The 23,133-nt window shown below is 43.7% G+C and overlaps 1 protein-coding gene across 16 annotated transcripts in view; it reads right to left on the bottom strand.

The window, feature by feature from the left end:
* The window catches only part of SFI1 (SFI1 centrin binding protein), an 84,335-nt gene that overhangs the window by 21,714 nt on the left and 39,488 nt on the right, over nucleotides 1-23,133 (bottom strand). For 13 of the 16 annotated variants that reach the window (XM_033837234.2, XM_033837233.2, XM_033837239.2 and 10 more), the window contains 8 exons: nucleotides 22,678-22,780; nucleotides 13,793-13,949; nucleotides 11,913-12,074; nucleotides 10,083-10,153; nucleotides 8,946-9,038; nucleotides 7,181-7,278; nucleotides 5,674-5,740; nucleotides 2,289-2,419 (listed from right to left, as the gene is read on the bottom strand). In XM_033837234.2, the coding sequence (XP_033693125.1) occupies nucleotides 2,289-2,419; nucleotides 5,674-5,740; nucleotides 7,181-7,278; nucleotides 8,946-9,038; nucleotides 10,083-10,153; nucleotides 11,913-12,074; nucleotides 13,793-13,949; nucleotides 22,678-22,780 (882 nt within the window). The remainder of the gene's footprint in view (nucleotides 1-2,288; nucleotides 2,420-5,673; nucleotides 5,741-7,180; nucleotides 7,279-8,945; nucleotides 9,039-10,082; nucleotides 10,154-11,912; nucleotides 12,075-13,792; nucleotides 13,950-22,677; nucleotides 22,781-23,133) is intronic. The other 3 variants (XM_033837245.2, XM_033837244.2, XM_033837243.2) reach the window with 2 other exon arrangements.

Below are 23,133 nucleotides of genomic sequence, written 5' to 3'. Positions count from 1 at the left end.
AGAGATGTAATTTGTAAAAACTCATCAATCTGTACCTTTCACTGTATGTAAATTTTAGCTCAACTAAAAAAAAAAAAGGCAAACCAGTCTTGTCTCATTCTCAGTATAATATTTCACTGGCAGGTTAATAAACTACCATTTTTATTCATAATTCGAGATTCCACCATAAATTCCATCCGTATTCCTAAAATATTTTTTTAACTACCCTAAGAATTATGGAAAGATAGAACATACACATTTATTTAGAACTTTGATTTGCTAAACTCCAAACCAAACCTATGGATATTAACTTACCCTAAGAGTCACAAATCAATTCTAGGGGTCAGGGGACAGTTAATATTTTATGCTGGGCACTCTGCTTGTATTTTACATGGATTATCCCACTTAGTTTTCATGACAACTCTGTGAGATAAGGACTATTATCAAATCATCTCCATTTTAAACTTGAGGAAACTGGGGCCCAGAGAGACTGAGTGACTTGTTCAGGGTCACAGAGCTGGCAAGCATGGAGCAAGGGTCGGAATTCGGGCAGGCCTGTCGGCTTCTAGGCCAGGTTCTCAATTACTCTGCCTTCTTGTGAACCAGGACGGTGGGAACCTGAAAAACTAACTTTTCTAAAAAGATCTCACTAAACCCGAAAAAAATAACGCCTAGATCCTCTTCGCCATCCTTCAAGCCTCTGTGCTACTTCCTGCCTCTGATTCACCTTCCACCCTCTTGTCTCAAGTGATGGTTCTAAACTCACCCATGCCTGCCCCCCAGCAAAAGCCGTTTTAGGAGCTCCTCTTGGCTGCTTTGAAGGTACCCTCAATTTCTGGTCCCCACAACATGCCAAAATACGAAAAAGCAATAGAACCAAACATGACTCATTTGTAAAGAAAACGAAGGGGTGTGTATGTGTGTGTTTTCGTAGTGAAGCCATTTTTTGAATGAATCTTACACTAGACCTCAACACAGGAACTAAGGAAAGGCGCAGCTGCTCTCTGCAGGGCAGGGGGCAGAGGTAAGTGCTAGCCCACGTCAGCCACTTTTCCTTGTGGCTACCCCCTAGAAACATCTTGAACTTCGTGTAAGGAGCCCGGGGTTCTGGCTGATCCTCTCAAACCAGCATTCAGAGTCCTCCAAAGTCAAGTTCACTGCAACTTCTCCCAATGAATGTCCCTCCCCCTTGTTTCACTGTCCTAAGTTGATGCACACTGTCCTCAGGGCAAACTCCCAAACTGTCAATGTACTAGTTCCATGCACCTGCTCAAACACCTGTCCATCACCTACCTGTAGGAGCAGGCAGCCCCTCAGTCTGGCCCTCCTCATCCCGCCAGCCATCCTCACCCCCAGCTCACAGAGAGCCCCCCCAGGGCACTTCCCTCAGCACCAGCTCTGAGCTCTGGAAGAACTTGTGCTGACACCATTGAGGACACATGGGTCTATTCTCTTGAATTGTTCTTCAATTGTCCCTTGTATATCAGTCTCTCCTCCTCACCAAGATTTAAAGTTCCTACCCAGTCATCAAAAAGATATTCCTCTTGATCCAGTAGCAAGTACTTGGACTTTGGAATCAGGGAGACTGAATGTAAACCCTAGCTCTGCCACTTAATGGTTGTTACAAGGGTGAGTCATTTATCACTTTGAACCTGTTCTCTCAGGACTGCTGTGACAAGGAAATTATTAGTGAAGATGATGATGTCACAGGCAAATGAGCTTCTATATTTTCCTTTTTCCCATCACACCGCACCCACCACAGTGGCCAACAGTTAGTCATTAATAATCTCTTCATGAGATTCCACCAATAGGTAGCACGGACCTGGCTCTGGGCAAGTTTGCCCCTGTGAGAGCTAAAAGGATGGAGCTCTGCTCCTTGCCTGTTCTAATTTTGTTGACAACGATAATTTCAAGACTTCAAAAAGCCAGGTCTAGCCGAACAGGAACCAAGCGTTTCAGGGAAATCACGCTCAAGAAAGCCTGCCAAGGCGATGCGAGGTCCAACCACACTCTGATCCAGAAAGCTAATGGGCAGCTTTAATGCGGCTCACTGCGGCTTGTAACGAGGGAACGGGCATAAAACCAGGGCTGTTCTGAAAGCACTTGCTACACAGATAGACACAAGTTTTCCCAGGAGAAATACTGTCTTTTTCTGCTAGATGAGCTCAAAGAGCCCACATTATTGAAAATCAAGGAAGAACCAGGGTGTAGGGGACTGGCAGGCTAAGAAACAAAGCAAATGGCTATGTGGGTGGCAGAACTGAACCTGAGACACCTGGCCCAGGGCAGACAGGAGCCACATGGTGTACCTGTGAAAGCGTGCTGCTCTGGCATAGAGGACTCTCTCCTGCTGGTGCCACTGCCAGAGCCTTCTCCATGCCTGGAAGGCCCCAGGGAGGGCTCGCCGCTGAAAGTGACTGTCTGCTCTGGCCTGCAACAGCTAAAGTAAAACAATGAATGACCTTTATTTGTACTTTACATTAAAAAGAAAAAGACCTTTCAGGGTCACACTCTCGAGGAAGGGATGCTTCCTACACAAACATTTTTTAAAATGAAAATCATTATTTCTAATCTTTGCCAACATGACAGGTGAAAAATGAAATATGATAGGTGAAAATGCTTCCCTTTAATTAAAAGTGAGTTAAGCATCTCTTTATACATTTGTCTATGTATGTGTGTGTATAGATATATATTTATCTAAACTTCTTTCCTATGGCCTAAGTGTTCATCCTCATTGCCCATTTTACTGATTGTCAGCATTTTAACTCTGATATATATGGGCTTTTTCAACCTTAAATTTATTAGTCCTTTGTCTCATGTGTTATCAATTTTGTTCCTACCCTGTAAAATATCTTTTGATTTTGTTTATAATGTTTATTTGTAGTACAGATTCTTTTAATTTGTATGTAATTATAAATTTCACTGATACATTAGTAAGAAGACAGACAACTGACATAAGACTATATATGCCTCCATGATCCAAAATTTGGGAGGAAAAGCATATACACGTGTGGTGGCTTTTAAAACAGGACTGCAAATTCTTTCATCCTCCTTCCCTTGAATCTGGGTGGACAGTGACTACTTTGACCAGTAGAGTATAGCGAAAGTGACACTAAGTGACTTCCTAGGCTAGGTCTTAAAGGGCCACACAGCTTTTGTCTTGTTCACTGGAACACTCACTTTTGTTGCCCTGAGCTGCGACACAGGAAGTCTGGCTACCCAGGGGCCACCATGCTGTAAGGAAGCCCAAGCCTCTTGGAGAAGTCATATGCAGGCACTCTGGTTAATAGTCCCAGTAGAGCCCCATCTTCAAGTAATTCCAGCCCAGGAACCAGACTTGTAAGTGAAGAAACTTCTAGACGACTCTAACCCCCTACCGCTAGGTCTTCCCAGTGGAGGTCCCAGTAATCACAGAGCAGAGACCAGCCATCCTTGCTATGTCCTGTCACAATTTTTGACCCACAAAATCCTTAAGCATAATAAAATGGTAGTTGTTTTAAGCCACTGAGCTTGGGGTGAGTTTTTACAGCGCAACAGAAAACTAAACAGCATTCCTATGTGTGTGTTTGTGAATACATGGGTACACACATTCCTACCCACACAGAGGGAAAAAAATACCAGGTTTACTCATCAAATGTCATCTTAAGAGGCAGGATTATGGGTGTTTTAATTTTTTCTTCTTTATGTCTTCTTATACTTCCCAAATTTTCTGTGATGTCTACATATTGCATATGGGCATTTTCAAATGTAAACAAGAGTAGAAGCAATAGTATAATGAATCCCCTCAAACTTATTGCCCAGCTTCAACAATTAACATTCTTGCCATTCTTTATATATTACTTTTTAAATAGAAAGAAACCCATAATAAATAATATTTTTATCTTTTCCTAAAATAGAAGGAACTGATGAGCTCCTTGGATATCTAAACCAAGAGATAACATTCAGATTGTTAGCTAAAGATTTTTTAAAAAACAACAGCTGACAAAAACCAAAACAACGGCTGAGCAGGGCTCTTACTATTTTTCAGACCTTCACTGTGCAGGCCGTGCTGGAGCCCTGTAAGAGATAAGGACTCTGCCCCTCGACCTTCTACCAGTGCTGGGCGCCAGGGTCGAGGAGATCCCTTTTTTCAGGGAGAAACTAAATGAGACCCTTTGCTTCTTTTCCACCTTGAATAAACATAACCTTTCAACTCTGGGGCTCATGTTCTTTTTCTAAAAGGGCTCTTTCTTCACATTCTGTTGTGCTTGCATTCAATGAGCTTAAGAGACCCAGTGGCAATGTCCTTTCTGAAACAGCCACATAATCCAAAGGGACGTGAAAGAATGTACCAATTCTAAACATTTTCTAGGTGTGGAAGGCAAAGGTGACACAAAAACAAGCCATACCCTGGGTTAGCCCCATCCAAACACCAAGAACTGAGGTGATCCTTGGGGAAAACTCTGAAGCAATCACCGGCAGCTCATCTGTTTGTTCACTCGTGTGTTCATTCACTCATCCAAATACTAGTCAGCAGCTACCCTTTGTCAACAGTTCAGGAGAAGAATGAGGCAGGACAGGCTGTACCCTCAAGGAGCCCCCAGCCTGGCAGGGAGGGAGGCCAGCCAACAACATGCTATGAGAAAGCTGCACGAGGGGTGGAGCAGGGGGAAGAGGTGACACCTGAGCTGAAAGGGCAGCAGGCAGATTGGGAAGCAGGAGCTAGCAGAGAATATTCAGGGAAGGACCGGCAGCTTGACTGAGTGCAGCTGTGAAGGGGCAGAGCGGTAACAGGAATAGGGAGAGAAGTAGATAGAACCAGCTCCCAAAGGAGTCTGTATGCCTCCCCAAACTGAGGAGCCAGCCAAACTCTTTAGATTCACTGTTAGACTCGAGCAGCAGATAGAGGAGGGGGTGGAGAGGACAGCACAAAAATAACCAGGAGGAGCTTTGTTTGTGTCCTCCCCGTTTCACCGCAGGGATGGCCAAACAGAGGCCTGCGTAGTCTACCTCCCACTGCAAGGCCTGTGCAGACATCATCAGTTGGAACACACACTCCCCTGAGCCTGAACGTGGCCTGGAAAATCCTTCTCGGTTCAGCGCTCCAGACGGCTACCTACCATCATTAGAGCCACCCTGGGGCTAAACTACAAGCCCCCCGAGAGCAGGAACTTTGCCTGCTTTGCATCACAGCTGTATCCTCAGTTCTTGGCCTGGCATCTAAGGCATAGCAGCCGCTCAGTAAGTCTTTCTTAAATGGAACTGAATCCATTTTTTTCTACCTGCCTTCATTAATCACTCAGCCTGACCCCCACCTCCTCCCACCACTGTGGGCACCTGTGTCTCACATCATTTAGCTCTGGGATATGGCACTCAGGCTCTGCACCTTCCCCAACATCTCCTGAAGGTCTCAGGAGGGGCTGGCTGAGTAATATAATCAACAATTTGGGTCAAGATGTGAATGGAATGGCTGATACGCTCACACCTTCAGAGAGCAGCTGCATTTTCAAAGCAGATGAAGGGACAGGAGTTATGCAGACTTTCTGACATCCCTGGGGGGGTCTGGGGCAGATACCTTTGAGCTTTTCACAGTACCCTCTCTTCCAAATCAGAACACCAGACCTCTTGGTACAGGCCTTTCCCGAGAATCTTTCCAAAGCAAACGCATCCAAGAATGTAAGCCAACAGAGCTCCCTGCTCTGAGGAACTCCATACCTGCTGGGATCGCCTCTTCTGAGTATACTGTAACCACAATTTGAAACACTTGCGTAGCAATGTTATTCTGAAATGAAACACATAACACCAAGGTAACTGCCCTCCCACTTTCAGGTTTTCAGAATTTTGTTTTGATTTTAAGGAAGGTAAATCTGGGCATAGGTACATCTTGAGTGGTAAAGGCACCCCAGGGGTTTCATTCTAAGGGAAATAAAAACCTGTTTTCTGTCATGAAATCTGCCAAACCCCCACCCCGACTTTGGACTGTGGCTTGCCCCCAAAATTTGACAACTTTCTTGTAAAGGTAATTAGACCACCAAGCACAGTGTCTCTGGAACTCAGGTAATATGTATGAAATCCCCCAAATATCCTGAATTTTCTGATTTTACGGCCAAACTCTGGGGCCTGTTTAGGACCACCTGGGTCTGTGACATGCTTTCACACAGTGATACTGAGAGTGAGAACCACATTCAGCTTTATAAACCAGGATTTAGAATAATGATACATCCTGACAACTCCAAATTGACTCAGCTAAATATTGTGATTCTCACTGACTCATTAAAAAGTGCCCCAAAATTATACCTACAACTATGCAAAATAAGTTAATTATACTCTTGGGAGAGGGTTTATCGAACATTTCTTTTCTTTCTTTCTTTTTTTTTTTTTAATTTTATTTTTGGCTGCATTGTGTCCACATTGCTATGTGCGGGCTTTCTCTAGTTGCTGCGAGCAGGGGCCTCTCTTCATTGTGGTGCTCTGGCTTCTCATTGCGGTGGCTTCTCTTGTTGCGGAGCTCAGGCTCTAGGCGCATGGGCTTCAGTAGCTGTGGCCCACGGGATCAGTAGCTGTGGCTCGCGGGCTCTAGACCGCAGGCTCAGCAGTTGTGGCTCACGGGCCCATGCTCTGAGGCATGTGGGATCTTCCCGGACCAGGGCCTGAACCCGTGACCCCTGCATTGGCAGGCAGATTCCCAACCACTGCGCCACCAGGGAAGCACTATCAAACATTTCTTGCAGCAAGAAAGTGAACAGTGGTTCCCTCTGAATAGAAAGACTAAGGGGTCGAAGGAAGGGGTCCAGGCATACTTTATTTTTAACTTTCTACTTCTTTCCTATACATTCTGAGTTTTTCTTGTGGACATGTGGTGCTTTTATTTAACTGAATGATTAACTCTAAAAAATTGAGGACACACTCTACACCCTCCAAGACCAAGCCACAAACACCCACTTGCCTGGGCCGTCTCTGTAACACTATCAATGCCTACCTTCCACGATGGAACATCACTAACATCTGAAAACTGAGGCAGTGGTAGCCGAGCACCAGCACAAACATCCTCATTCTACCTCCCATCCCATCAACCAAAAGGAAAAGGCAAGCTCAGGAACACTGGTTTACAGCAGGGCCTTTCTCAATCTGCCGCAGTAACACTGAGGGTGATGATGACTCCTGGAGACCAGCCAGTCAGTCACAACGGGCCCCTGGGGAGCCTGAAGGCCACAGTCCCTACCTGTAGTGGTCCCAGGCAGCACACAGGAAGGGGAGCTGCTCACTTTCCTCCCTCTGTTCAATCTGAGACTGCCAGAGGTTCCAGAACCTGTGCAGTAGCTGCAGCAAAACAGGAAGGAAACAGAAGTTGATTAAGGCAAAAGGTAAAATGATCTCTCTTGACCCATTAGTTAGCAAATCTGTAACTCCAGAAGACTGTAAGCTCCCCCAAAGCAGTAATTACCTCAATTTGGAGCACCCAACATATAAAAGATTTGCAAAATAATTATGGCCAAGCAATATGGAATTATTCTGGGCCAACATAAAAGGCAAAAAGCTGGATCTACCAAATCTATGTAAATCAGAATGAAGAAGGTATTCCTAATCTGGGCCTCATGGAAGACAAAGCCATTTTAGAAGTTAAAACTGATCTTATCACCTACTACTGCCTATAAAGTAGTCTTGCCAAAAAGTGTTTAACTTCAATCCAATCAAGCCCTTAGATCTAACTTCTAGTTTATAAGAGCTACACAGGAAAAAGGAAAATCAAATGACGTCAGAATGAAACAGAAAATTGGAGAATATGGAAGTCTGTACAAAATAATTGGCATTCCTTTTCAAAAGGTTAATGTTATTAAGAAAGATAGTGTACGTTATGCTAAGTGAAATAAGCCAATCACAAAAGGGCAAATACTGTAAATATGAGGTACCTAGAACAGTCAAATTCAAAGAGACAGAAAGGAGAACGGTGGTTGCCAGGGGCTGGGGGAGGAGAAGGAGAATGGGAGTTATTGTTTAATTCACAGAGTTTCAGTTTTGCAAGATGAAAAAGGTTCTGGACGTGGGTAATGGTGACGGTTGCACAATAATGTGAATGTACTTAATGCCACTGAACTGTACACTTAAAAACGGTTAAGATGATAAATTCTGTGTATTTTACAATTAAAAAATAAACATGTTAAACAAAAGAAGTGGGGGTGGGGGGACTGTTATTGACTAAGAGTCTTAAGAGACATAACCAAATGTAGAGTGAGCCATCAATCCTTAATTGAATCCTGGTTTTAATAAAACAGCTATAAAGACATTTTGGGGGCAACTGGGGAAATTTGAATATGGGTTGGGTATTGGTTAATATTAGAGCATTACTGTTCATTTTGTTAGGGATGATAATGATACTGTGGTTATGCAGGAAAATGTTCTTACTTTTGGGCAATGCATACTGAAATGTTTAGGTGTAAAAGTGTCATAATGTCTGTAATTTACTTACATTGAAATGATTTGGGAAAAAAGAGCAAATATTAACAATTGTTGAATTTAGATGGTAAAATAGAGGTTTATTACACTATTCTTTATATTTTTCTGTATGCTTGAACATTTTCACAATTAGAATGCCCCTTTCTCCTACACTCAGAAACACAATCTACAGGGGGAGATAGAATGTTTGTTGCCCTCAGGTAAGTTTAACCACTAAAGACAACAGACTCACAGTGCAAACATAACCAAAGCCTCCTGGAATGCAAAACTTAAAGTGTATTCCCTAGGTCAAGGTTGGAATCCACAGTCCCTGACCTCTGATTCAACTATCAATTTTTTAGCAAACAGATAAAAAAATGGGATTAAACAAGAGAAGAATAAGAGTTTCTCTAGCCTCTGGCATAGATTACTAAAGAAAATGGACACTAAGGATTTGGCGTCTAAAGGTCTGAACAAACCTCTAAGCACAAAGGTTAAAAGAAAAAGAGAATGGCCATCAGAAGAGGTGCCTTGATACAGAAGAGGACTCTCACCGTGACATCATGTTGCTGGTGAGCAAGATTCTTTCTTATTCGTTGGAGATGGGCACGGGCCACATTGTCTTTTAGGGCTCTAAAGCAAAAATGCTGTGAAAAGAAGAATGGACACAAATCAGTGGTGTGTCTGTAACAATAACAGCAATGCCCAAGAGGGTGGCAAGAAGCTCAGTAGTAGCTGTTCACAGCTGCTCCCATGTCCCAGAGAGTGTTTCTCTGTTTTGAGATTCAACTGAGAGCCTGATACAAGCCAGCCTGCACAGTAGACACTTAATAAATAGCTGTGGGACCACTCCCTGCGGTCCACAGATACTGCACAGGAACAAACACACCCGCACCTCTGACCAGGAGAGGTCCCTGTGACCCAGATGGAAACACCAGACAAAGGTCAAAACATCAACTCTGTCTCTCAGAAAAGAGACAGACTTCCAGCCTATGGTGGGTTTTTTTTTTTTTTGCCATGTGGGGTCAATGTGTATGCTTACACAATTATAAATGCAGTTTTGTAAGAGTAAAATAGAAGGGAGAGAAGGAATTTTGAGAGAAGGTGACTGGCGGTGGGGGTGGGATAGAGGCAGGACATGCTGGCCTGGCTCCAGCTCTGTCAAAAATGCCTCATGTAAAAAAAAAAAAAAAAAAAAGCCACATGTGTGACTAAGCAAAGCACATTCCCCCACAGCCTGGCTTCAGTTTTCTGAGACAGAAGTGAAGCAACTAGGGCTTTTCATATCGTGCTCTGTGGACCCCCAGAGGCTCCTGAAAGTGTTCGGATGCCACCTCATGTGGTGAGGGTGGAGAAGAGCAGCCGGTAGAACAGACACTACTCCCCAGACCTAGCTTTGTCCACAGCATCTCTACTTTGATTGATTTCGAAGACTAGGTTTCCACCACTTAAAAAGGGGGTCTGCCATGTAGAACACTCCAGGACTAGATCACTTCTAAGGCTCCTTTGCAGCCCCCAAACCCTCTGATCCCACACCATCACCATCTCTGATCCAAAATGAAAATAGGGACATGACAATGAAGGGAGGCTTCATGATGGAAGCCATGCACACAACCAGATGCACTTAAGGAGCATGACGTGGGCCAGGTCCCCCAGGAATGGCTGCCTGAGCAAGGCTGTAGCGCCCTTACCAGCAAGCCTCGCCTGTGGTGCTCTTCTGCCACCTTCCGCCGCACAGCTGTCTCTGCGCACAGCAGCACGTCTACCAGAGTTAAGGCTTCTTGTCTCAACAAGGTCCCACCCCAGCCCAGAGTGATCCTAGTGACCCATCTGAAGGGTCCCGGCTGCAGGAGATGATGGGCATGCCAGGTGGGCTGGTGTCCGCCTCTGTCTCCCCGACAACCCAGGGAAGAAAGAACTAAGGGGAACCATGTGAGTTACTTATCTGCCTTTCTCCCCTCTCATGCCCATTTCATGAGAGGCAAAAATAGTTGAGATAAACTGCCACCAGTTTGAGTAAACATTTCAAAATCTAAGCAGAACCTGCTCCAAGTTCTCCTGCATTCTGTTTTGGCATCACAATCCAGTCAGAAGTTTGTGCTAAAAACCTTGGAGTTATTTTCAAACCTTTTCTCCTCCCACCCCTTCCATCTTCTCAACTGCCAAGTCCATCTGCTGCCCCGCTAGGTCTCCCCGGTTCTGTCCCCACCCCCAGCACCGTGCAGTACACTTGACTTGGTCCCCCTGTGCCAGCTTTGCTGCTACCATCGAGCTTTAGCCTTTCTAAAGTACAGATCTGCTGCATCACTTCTCTTCTCAAAAACCTGCAGAGGATCCCCAGCGCCACTGGGATTAAGCCCAAATTCCTGACCACTGCACACAAGGGCCCTACAAGCCGGTCCCCAGCCTGCATCTACCTGCCCTCCATACCCCACAACTCACTGCAGACCCCGGTCATCACCCCTGGCTGCTCTTCCTCACCTACACCTGCGTAAATGCCACTCCTTACACCTGAACCACCCTTCCCGACCTCCCTGTTGGGAGAACGTGTCATCCCCCAAGGCTTAAATTCAGCTCAAACATCACCTCCTCGGCTAGATCTCCACAGTAGCCCTAGCAGGACTTGATACAAACTTTTATGATAGCACTTATCACGCCACATTACAAAGACTGGTTTTCATGTCTACTTTCCCCACTAGACAATGAGCTACTGTTAGTCTCTAAGTTTCCCTGTATTCCAGAATTTAGGCAGGAGTTTAAAACAAAGCAAGAGTTCAGTGAACAAATAAAAGTGTGGGTGAACACCCAAGGCGGTCCAAATCCCACACCTGGGCACGTATTGCAGCAGGGGCAGTGATTAAGAAGGTGCACTGGAGTCAAAAGCCTGGCTCTGCCAATGAGTTTGAAAATCACTTAGCACCCCCCAACCTGTTCCCTCATCTGTAAAATGGAGACGGTGAGACCTACTCCACAGGGTTGCTATGAGGATTAATGAGATAATGCAAAATGTCTGCACACAGTAAACAGCTCAGTGAATGGAAGCTAGGATCATAATGACAGGGCCATCAAGGACAGATGGCTTTCTGAAAAAGCAATGAAATGAAACAAATCTGAAACAGAAATGAAACGAAGCAGAAATGGCTGTGGCTATTTCTACCATCTAATGGGTAGAAAAAAGCAATGAAATGATAACAAAATCAGGGCAGTGGCAATGCCTCTGAGGGGGAGGAAAGGGAATGTAGTCAGGGAGGAGCAGACTGGGGTGAGAGCAATGTTCTAATTTTTTGAGTTGTGCTCATTTTACCATTATTCTTTAGACTATAAATGTTTGTTATATGCACTCTTTTGTATGAATATTCCCAAAATGAAACAAAATATTTTAAAAAGAAGTCAACAGAGATCCGAATTGTCTTAAACTGCTGGGTAATTACTTCCTATGTATCTCCTGACTCTTGTCTTATAGGCTGGTGAGCTCTTGCTGTTCTTGCTGTACAGACAGGGCTGGGTGGTGCAAAGGATACAGTGTTTCCAGTGAATAAAGGCCCTCCGCAGCACCATCCTCCTGGCCAGCCCCTCTACCCGCTCGTGGTGGATGTACAAGCTCTCCCTCCGCTTCCAGGCCCACCGCCAATCACAGAAGTGTGTCTGGAGCACAATGACGCAGTGGAATCCCTCAGCCATCTCTGCAACAGAGAAAATAGCTTAAGTGCTGCCCCCTCAAGGTTGGGCGATGAGCTGGAAGCACCTTTAAGACAGGATGAAACCCACTACTGGCAGGCATCAGGGCTTCAAGGCTGCTTGAAGAACGTTAGAATAAAAGGTGTTTTCTTGGTTTTTTTTTTTTTTTTTTTTCGGCCGTGCCATGCAGCATGTGGGATCTTAGTTCCCCCACCAGGGATCAAACCCATGCCCCCTGCACTGGAAGTGCGAGTCTTAACCACTGGACTGCCAGGGAAGTCCCAGAATAAAAGGTTTTTAAACACGGGAGGAATCCCTTAGCTGTCAGTGTATCTCTTCTCTCCCAGCAAAGAGAAAAGGGTTCTATCAAAGGGCTGAGGCTCCTAGTTAGCTACTGAGGAGCAGTAATGGCGACTGCTGCTTTCAAAGAAGACTCCATTTCACTTTTGCCTCTTTATCAGTGTTTCCCGGATGGGATTTCAGGGTCTGAGTCAATGACACACAACTTGGTCAACATGCTGTCAAAGGCTTTTGTGAGCTTTCAGCCAGGCTGCTACAGGCTGCCAGCTCCATCTCCTTTTAAGACTAATTAGCAACTGGCCTGATGAGCTTAAGTCCAGCAAGTGGAAGGGAACTGGTCCTGGAATGAGAATGCCATAACTGGAGGCATGTTAGTCGGCAGCTCATCATTAAATAGCTTCATGCCTTCAACTTCCAGGCTTGGGCAACCAGACAGGTGGTCCCCCGTCACTATTTTCACACAGACACATTCCCTCTCCCAAGAGACAGTGTAGGCAGCCTAGGAGGTCCCACAGGGAGGCCTAGGGTAAGCAGGAGAGCCTAACCCTGCGGCCAGCACAGTGTTCAACTCACTGCTCTGTGGGCTCAAGAAACTGAAGTACAAAAAGTACCTACGATCATGACCTATTTATCATTACTTCTGACCTCTCTCGGGGAAATAAAACCATCAGAATAGTGTTCAAAAGCTCAACATCATAAATCACATGCATCTGCATAACTGAGGACAAACAACCCAAATATCTATTAATACAAGAATGGCTAGGGACTTCCCTGGCGATCCAGTGGTTAGGATTCTGCGCTTCCACTGCATGGGGCATGGGTTCGATCCCTGGTCGGGGAACTAAGATCCTGCAAGATGCACAGCGAGGCCAAAAAAAAAAATAATAAGGTAAGCCCCTCTCCTGTAAAATACAATCATTTAAAAACTAACATTTATTAAGAACACTTAAAGACACAGGAAAGTATTGATTAGTTGTGTGAAAAAAAAAAAAGCAAGATACAGCCTAGATGGGAGAGGAGTCTAGGGGAGAATGGATACATACATGTATATGTATGGCTGAGTCTCTTTGCTGTGCACCTGAAACTATCACAACATTATTAATCGGATATACTCCAATATAAAATAAAAAGTTAGAAAAAAGATACAAAATTGTGTGTATCATACTAATCATAATAATCACAGTATTTATAGCATAATTAAAATCCTATTGAATTAAATATTGATTAAAAAACAGAAGGAAATATCTTAACTGTGAATTGAGGATGATTTATCTTCCTCCTCAATCTCCTTTTTGAAAATCTGTGGTGTAACACGGTTATATCTCCCCTTAATAAGTTACCACCCTATTGGCAGTAACAGGCAACAGGAGAGTGGGCACTCTGACCAACCCTCTGTCCCTGGAGCCCAGGACTTCCTGCTCACCTTTCCGCTGCCTCTTCTCTCTGCGCACCTGCAGGTATTCCAGCCAGGCCCTCAGGGCTCTCCACTGTTGCCCGTGCTGATGGTGTTTCACTGCGGAGACCATCTTCTGCCTCTCCCTCCAGACATGCAGAAGCTGTTCCTGCCACCGTGACCAAGCCTGAAAACCAGAGAAAAGACAACAGTCAATGGAGGCAGGAAAACAGAGGTGAAGTACTGGTGAGGGAAAAGAGAAACACACACACTGGAAAGGCTAAAATTAGATACCCACACAGGAAAGGCTAAAAAGGAGGGGAAATTCCCAAGGAGAATCGTAAGTGATGGGAGTCTGGGGTGAAAAGATCTTTAAGAAGGGCATTCTCTGCTTCCAAAAAGTAATTTTTTTTGGATTAAGAAGGGGGAAAAAAAAAGGACTAATAAAATCAATGCATATACAAGAAGCAGGGACAATCCAAGGGGTGATATAATTAATTCAGATTGGGGATAGGAGAGGAGGGTCTGCCTTTTCTTTCAAAGTGGGAGGAAGCCTACGGTCAAGAGGCCCTTTCTCAGGGACAGTAGTCTCCAAGACGTGGACCTACAGAAACTGAGGGTCTACAGAAGGATTCCGTTAAGATTATCCATAAATGCACACCCTTGGGAAAGTCTTCGTGCACACTCAACAAAACGCATGCCCTACTTTGAAGGTGACTGTCATAGATGACTTGATACCTTCTCTTATACCTTATACCTTTTTTTTTGGTTTTGTGTTTTTTTTTTTTTTGCGGTACACGGGCCTCTCACTGTTGTGGCCTCTCCCGTTGCGGAGCACAGGCTCCGGATGCGCAGGCTCAGCAGCCATGGCTCACGGGCCCAGCCGCTCCGTGGCATGTGGGATCTTCCCAGACTGGGGCATGAACCCGTGTCCCCTGCATCGGCAGGCAGACTCTCAACCACTGCACCACCAGGGAAGCCCCCCCGCCCCGCTTATACCTTTTTAAACCTATAACACCTCTTCCCCTTTCCTTCCTCTCAGCTGAATACCATTTTTCCTATTTCACCAAGAAAATAAAAGCAATCAAAAGACAATTTTCTCAAGCTCCCACACGTCCCCCACCTGCCAACAGGCTCTGCCTTCTCTCCTGTTGCTCTGGATAAATTGTCCACTCTCCCATCACAGTTACCCCTGCCATGCATACAGCCCATCTTCTCAAGTTTATCACTCTGGCAATTCCCCCCACTCCCTTCTGCATCATCAGTTTCCACTCTCTACTAGATTTTTAAAATCAGCATTCGAGTGTGTTGTTATTTCTCCCTTAGGGGATGTGACAACCAAAAGCAATGGGTGACCTTTGATTGTACCCTGCACCTGACACTAAAAGAGCAACAATATACAGCTGCAATACGAACTGTATTCTAGATATTACTATATCAACATTACATTTCTTAGATATGACTGATATTGTGGTTATATAGAAGAACATCCTTATTTTTAGGAGATATGAGCTTAAGTATTTAGGGTAAACTTTATGTCTGCAACTTTAAAGCAACTCAGAAAATGTAAAAAATATACTGATACACTTGAGAGAAAGCAAATGTGGAAAGATGTTAAGGATGGGTTAAACTAGTGAAGAGAACCCAGAATCCACCTTTTCTGTGATTTGTTATTTGTCAAAATTAAAAAGTTGGGGATGAAAGATTATTGTCACACAAATACTTCCTGAAGGGAATAAATCAGTGATCCTCAAACCAACCACCGAACACCCCTCTCTAGACCACTATGCCACCCAGCTAACACCCAAGTGCTTTCCTTTCCAAACTCTTCAAAAGGGCTCTCTACCTTTCTCATTTCTCGTCTAAGCTGGTTTTCTTGAATTCTCTCCCCATTGGGTTCACTGAAACTGCTCTTATCAAGGGCATCAATGACCTCCACGTGGCTCAATCCGAAGGCCAAATCTCAGTCCTCATCTGCCCTGGCCTGCCAGAAGCACGTGACACAGCTCATCACACCCGCCTCCACCCGGCTTCCAGTATACCTTGGCCTCTCCTCTGTTCCTGCCGCTGATTCCCATCACTTCACCAGACAGGCTCAGTTCCACTGGCTACACCCATTCCCTTTGTGCTTTCACCTAGTCTCATGGCTCTAAATGTCATCTGCATGCTGAGGACTCCCAACTTTACATCTCAGGTTTGGACTCATCCTCAAGACTCCACACATATATCCAGCTGCCTCCCTGACACCCCCTCGTGGACATTTGGAAGGCCCATCAGGCTGAAGATACGGAGCTCAGAATGGAGCTCCTCCTAATCTTTCCCTACAAATCTGCCTCTCCCTCCAACACCCCCATTTCAGTAAATAGCAACTCCATTGTTCCAATTACTTAGGCCAAAAACCTGGGAGTCCTCTTAGACTTTTTCTCGAACACTTCACATCTTAACTATCCACTAGCAAATCCTGTCGGCAATACCTTCAAAACATACCCAGAATCCAAAACCATCTTCCTATCATCCTTGTCCAGAATCTCTCGTGGAACTTTGTAATCGCTTCCTAACTGTCCTCCCTGCTTTTATCCTTGATTTTCTGAGGTCTGTTCTTAACACAACAGCCAGAATTGTACTTTCTCATTTGTTGTGGTTATGTCACTTAAATCTCTCCATCTTATATGACAATTTCCCTCCCTGCCTTTTTTCTCTTCACGCTACCAATTTGTTAGAGAAACCAGGTCATGTACGCTATAAACTGTCCCACGTTTTAGATTTGTCCGATTGTCTCCTCCAGATGTCTCTAACTTGTCCCTCTGATCCCTGTATTTCCCATGAACTGATAGTCAGATTCATGTTTGGCTTGGTGGGAGTCATGTTCAAATTTTAGGCAAGAACATGTCTCAAGTGCTGCTGGGTACTTCCTGTTACATCACATTGTGGTTGGCTGCCATAGTTTTAGCAATGCCAAGACTGTTCCAGTGGCTTCAGATGGCATTAATCTGATTCCTCCCTTATATTTCCCTGTTGTCTTTCCTCTGGGTGATTGCTGCCTAGATCCATTTTCTCACTGGGGTGGCAATTTTATAATTCTAATACTCCTGCGTTTATTAACTGAAATTCTATAAAGAAGCCTTACTCTCTCATTAACCCTCTCGTTTTTCAAAGATTAGTTTGTATAGGAAAGGCAGGATAAATGCTTGACTTTGGCCTTCATTAATTTCCAAAGAGTTGAATTAATGCTCTAACAACCCAAAATTGTGACCAATGAGCTTTTTTTTCTCATTATGAATCATGAATTTTTACATATTTGATATGTTTTCAATCCACGGCAGTCATTATTCTTTTTGATGCTCAAATTGTTCTATCTTAAGCCTGTGGGAGTCCTTCTGACACAACCCCATTAACCTCTGTTAATTTCCTCATACTCCTGCACACTATCTCCTAGGCTTATGACGTCTATTTCCTGCTCTATACCTGGAATCAGCCATTTCTCCAAAAAGCCTCAGTTCCCTTTAGTGGGAAACAGAAGAGACCACAACTTGGGCACTGGGGATGCTAGAAGCAGTGCCAGTAACAAAGCATTTAAGTCTTTTCAGTAAATAGAGTTAGAAATTCACTATTTTAGAGGAAAAAAACCATGAGTCCATACTGATACTGACATTTCCAATTTCAGATAACAGGGCTTTTGTTTAATTTCTGATTTTGTACCTGTAATCTTTCCTTTTACACTGAAAATCATGCTTCCTAATGACACAGCCATAGTTATTTGCTTTATCTTACTGTAACAGATTCAACCCAACAATCCAAACCTGCTACTTACAATAAGACCACTGAATGCAATTTTAGATCTCTTAGTAGTTCTTTGTGTCCTTAGAACACATCCCACTCGGGATGAACAGCCAAAATATTGTATTTTAAAGTAATTCTTTTCTCTTTGTAGTCATTGCTACAAACTTGGTATGTTTGTTTCAGCGTGTTCTAAAATCCTAGGGATTGGTTCTTTTCCTTTTTGATTTTTTGTTTTTAATTATATCAAATATTTACATGGTTCCAAAGTTAAACCTATGTAACAAAGTAAATTCACAGAAGTACTTTGTTCCCTCCCTTCCCCCATAGGTAACCACTTTTCCTTAGTTTTTGGTTTATTTTTCCATTGTTTCTTCTTGAAAACAGAACACACACACACACACACACACACACACACACACACACACACACACACACTCCCTTTCTCTCATATCTCTCTCTCTCTCCCTTCCTTCCTCAAAAGGCACAACACGATGAACCAGAGGGAGCCTGTTAAGAGGTGGGGTGTGGTCACATCACTCCTCCTCTCAAAGCCAGTAGCTTCCCCCTCCCCTGGAAAAAGAGCCAAAGCCTTTATGGGCACAGCCTGCAGAGCCTTACTATTACATCTGCCTCCTTGTCACCTCATGGCCTAATCTTTCCTACTCTCCCTCTCACGCCCATCAATAGATCACAAGCTACATCAAGCTCACGGGTGGGGTGACTCAATATCACAAACATGACAATTTTCTCCAATCTAATGTAAAAAGTCAGTGTACTATAATAAAAAATCCTAGTAGCCTTTGTTGTGGAACTTGACGAGTTGATCCTAAAATTAATAAGAGTAAAGAACAACTGCCAAGACAATTTTTAAAAAGAACAAGAATAAAGAAGATCTCTTTCCACGTATGAAAACTTAAGAGCTATACAGTAAGATCAGGAGTAGTAATGAAGAGTTAGCATTTACTGAGGATTTCCATATTCAAAGCATTGCTCTAAGCATATTACATGTATCACTACACTTAATCCTCAACAATCCTATGAGGTAGGTACCATTATTATTTACTTACAGATAAGAAATATAAGGTGGGGTGGTGGTGGGATGAATTGGGAGACTGGGATTGACATATATATACTAATATGTATAACCTGCTGTATAAAAAAAATGAAATTAAAAAATAAAATGCAATAAAAACCAAAATGCAATATTAAAAAAAAAAGAAGTCAAGGTACAGGGAGATTAGGTAACTCATTAAAAAAGGCACAAAGCTAATAGGTAACGGCAGCAGAATTTCCACCTGGGCAGTCTGACTAGAGAACCTCTGTTCTTTCCTACCTGCTTCATTAAATCATAATCAAAACAGTGTGTACTGGCTCAGAGATAGACAAATAGACCAATGGAATACAGAGCCCAGAATAGACCCATGAACAAATGGGACGTTGCTCTATAATGGAGGTGGACTAATAGTTTAAAAAAGATAAAGGATGAACTAACCAGTAAACAGTGCTGCAGAAATTATCCATAAGGAAAATGACAAACTAAGACCCTGTTACACACAATTTATAAAATTAAACCCAAGATGGATTAAAGACCAAACCATAAGATACAAGAATTAGGTACACTGAAAATAATAACACTTGTATGAAAAAAAACCCACCATAAACAAAGCAAAAAAACAAGCTATGGACTAGAAGAAAATACTTGCAATGTACCTAATAGTCAAAAGATTAGTAAGCAGAATGTATGACAATGTCCACAGAGCAGAAAAAGGCAAATAACCCAACAGAAAAAAAGGAGTGAGGGATAGTAACAAGCTGAAAAACAGAAACTCAAATGGCAAACAAGCGTCTGAAAAGATGCTGGGCTTCATTAGGAATCAGCGAAATGTAAATTAAAGCAACAAGGAATTACCACTTCAGACCTATCAAACTGGTGAAAATGACCAAGTCTGACAATGCAAAGCGCTGATGAGGCCAAAAGAAATGGGAACTGAAATGTTAGCACATAAACTGGCACAGCACTGGAGCAAATAGGTGATGCTTGATAAGGATGACGAGATGATACCCAAAGAAGTTTCACTTCCAGGAACAAGAGAAACTCAGACTCTTGCACAGGGATCTGTGTTTAAGAGTGCTGTCTGCCACATTGTTTGTAATTGTAAAAAACATAATCAGAAGGAATCAACAGGTCAGCAGCACTGAGCAGGTAAATTGAGCCTTATTCAGTACAAAGGCATATTATAGGTAGTTAACAGATCTCTATGTATCAACATGGATAAACCTCAAAAATACACTGTTGCATTAAAAAAAAGCAAGCTGCAAAGTAAATGTACAGTATGACACCATTCATAAGTTTCCTAACAACACGAAGTCAGAACACTTATTCTTTTTTTTTTTTTAATTATTTATTTATTTATGGCTGTGTTGGGTCTTCGTTTCTGTGCGAGGGCTTTCTCCAGTTGTGGCAAGCGGGGGCCACTCTTCATCGCGGTGTGTGGGCCTCTCACCATCGCGGCCTCTCCTGCTGCGGAGCACAGGCTCCAGACACGCAGGCTCAGCAGTTGTGGCTCACGGGCCTAGCTGCTCCGCGGCATGTGGGATCCTCCCAGACCAGGGCTCGAACCTGTGTCCCCTGCATTGGCAGGCAGACTCCCAACCACTGCGCCACCAGGGAAGTCCAGAACACTTATTCTTTACGTATATGTATGCACACATTTTTACAAGTGCAAAAGAACACAAGAAAATGGGGACTTCAGTATCAGGGTACAGGTTATCGCTAAGGAGGAAAGGTGGTGGAAGGAAGGAAGTGGGGGGCTTAAACTGTGAATTTAATTACATTAAATTCTGGGGCAAGTATGGAAAATGCTAACACCTTTTAAACCTGTATGTTGGGTACTTGGATATCTTTTAATATTTTTAACAAATGTTTTATATTTAATGTTTTTATTTTTGAAGTACATAATTTAATTTTTTAAAATTTCACATATCTCATGACGTCTGCCCTGCTTAGTTCAGAGATGCTGTGAGGATTAAGAGAATGACTTAAATTTAAGTTCTTGGTAAATCATATGGTACTTATCAGGCACAAGGATTTTATTTACAATCTGCACTATAAAATTTGCCTTAGAGTCTCATATAGTGTGGTCCGTATCAGTGTTATCTTGATTGCTCACGTTTTTCATTGGATTTGATTCTGAATGACTCTCGGCTGTCTTCTAAGTTAAATCTAACCTCAAACAATGAAAACCTGCTATCACTAAAAATATTCATTCAAATCTGTTGTTGCAAGCTTTGAAGGCAACAGTAAAAAAGGAATTCTAAAAGTGTTCTGAGCAATAGCAGCACCAGGAGAACGAGTTTATAGGTTCTCAAAGTGACTATCTGAAAGGGACGATAGCTGAAGTCCATCAGTGACAGAAAACCAGCCTCATTATGTTCCTATGCTTCTGGCATTTTCACATTCATAGCTCCCTCTCCCTCCTGAGAGCACAAGTCTACTGAGGACAAGGCAGCATGATAGTTAAAAGAACAGCTTTGCACTTTTCAGGCTGCCTCAGTTCAAATACTGGCTCTGACCTTTGCTAGGTGCATGACCCTCATTTGAGTTATTTAACCTATAATAATACAGGATTTAAAAAGTAATTTTGAAAATTGAGATAACACATATAAAGCACTTAGTCCAGCACCTAGGACAGTAAGACCACAATAAATACTATTACTGCTCCTGCTGTTCTTGTTACCGTTATTATCACTGGCAAGAACTATGTCTATTTCCTTGCTACTGCTTCAGAAGAACTTATGAGTTCAGAGGTCAGCAAATTTTTTTCTTAAAGGGTCAGATAATACTTTTTTTAGGCTTTGCAGGCCACATGGTCTCTGTTGCAACTACTCTACCGTTGTAGCCTGAAAGCAGCTTAGACAATACATAAATGAACAGGTGTAACTGCGTCCCAATAAAACTTTATTTACAACAACAATCAGCTGGCCAAATCTGATCCATGGGCAAGTTTGCTGACCCCAATCTATGCTGTCTGCATATGATCTCTATATACTGCATATTCTTCCATGGATGATACAAAATGTTGTCAGATTAGAAAGCTATTACTCCTACAGGGACTTCCCTGGTGGTGCAGTGGTTAAGAATCCGCCTGCCAGTGTAGGGGACACAGGTTCGAGCCCTGGTCCGGGAAGATCCCACATGCCCCGGAGCAACTAAGCACATGTGCCACGGCTACCGAGCCTGAGCTCTAGAGCCCACGAGCCACAACTACTGAGCCCATGTGCCACAACTACTGAAGCCTGCGTGCCTAGAGCCTGTGCTCTGCAACAAGAGAAGCCACCACAATGAGAAGCCCGCTCACTGCAACGAAGAGTAGCCCCTGCTCGCTGCAACTGGAGAAAGCCTATGCACAAAAACAAAGACCCAACGCAGCCAAAAATAAATCAATAAATAAATGGAAAAAAGAAGTTATTACTCCTACAATATAGTAACACGCACTTCTTTTTCTCCTCCTCCCTGTTCTATTCTCTATGACTGACTTGGCAGCCCTATAAGTACCCAGGAGACACTAAAAAGTGACTGAAGTTCAGAAAGCTTATCAAAGGCCATAAAAAAGCTTCACCAGAGCATACGTTTGGTACAGATGTTAAGCCTTTATAACTGACCAAAAGCTAGTGGCTTTCCCAAAAGGAACTCTAAGAAATAAGCAAAATTATATGAAAAAGCCAGGTTTTCTTTTCAGTCTTAGTTTCTTTTCTGCCCTCGTTTTCTAATTTGCTGTAGGAAAAGAGTAATGAGGAAATAAAGAATATACTGCTGTTTCTTTAAACATATTTATAATTAATTCATAAATCCCCTTCCGGCTCCACAATTAACAGGAGCTCTCTAAAGATTACTGGAAATCACATCTAGCATATTCCTTCCAGCGGCCTCTGTCTGTTGAAGAGTCCAGCCTTCCAAGTTGCCTCGCACCCCACTTCCATCCCTTGAGCTGCAGGGGGGGCCCAGCAGAGAGGCAGCAGCATGACGGTCAGCTTTCTGCTTGGGAGTCCGACCCCACCTGCCCAAGCTCCCACTGTGGGTATGGTGCCTGACGACGTGGACAGAGGACACCAAAGCCCGAGTCTGCTGGACTCACCTGCAGCTGGAGGCTCCGGGCCCTGTGCTTCACAGCCGAGGCATGGAGGGCACGGCCCAGGTGAACCTGTCCCAGTTGCCATCTCCACGTGCTCCACCACACCCTGTCAGAGAGCAAATCAAAGATGGGACCAGTCAGAGCAAGGCCAGCCAGAAAAGAGAAGGGCAGTGAGGGCTGGGCCTCAGACCCTGAGCTCAAGTCCCTCTCCCTAAACAGCCAAGAAACAGTTCTAGAGCTGCCAGTTAAGGGTTGGAAACGGATGGTTCCTAAGGTCAGATCCAGCCTTAGACACTACAGACATGCTCTGGAACTGAGCTTTTAAGACACTGCCATTTGGGACACCAGAGGACCACTGGGAACAATGCACAGTGGAATCAGTCCCATTATATAGCAGCTCATTGCTACACACACCTGGCTTTCAGAGTGGACTAACTCACCCTCCAATGTGTGGACAAT

This window comes from Tursiops truncatus, chromosome 13, assembly GCF_011762595.2.
Source record: "Tursiops truncatus isolate mTurTru1 chromosome 13, mTurTru1.mat.Y, whole genome shotgun sequence".
Classification (NCBI taxonomy): domain Eukaryota; kingdom Metazoa; phylum Chordata; class Mammalia; order Artiodactyla; family Delphinidae; genus Tursiops; species Tursiops truncatus.
This window is presented reverse-complemented; position numbering and strand designations above follow the sequence as displayed.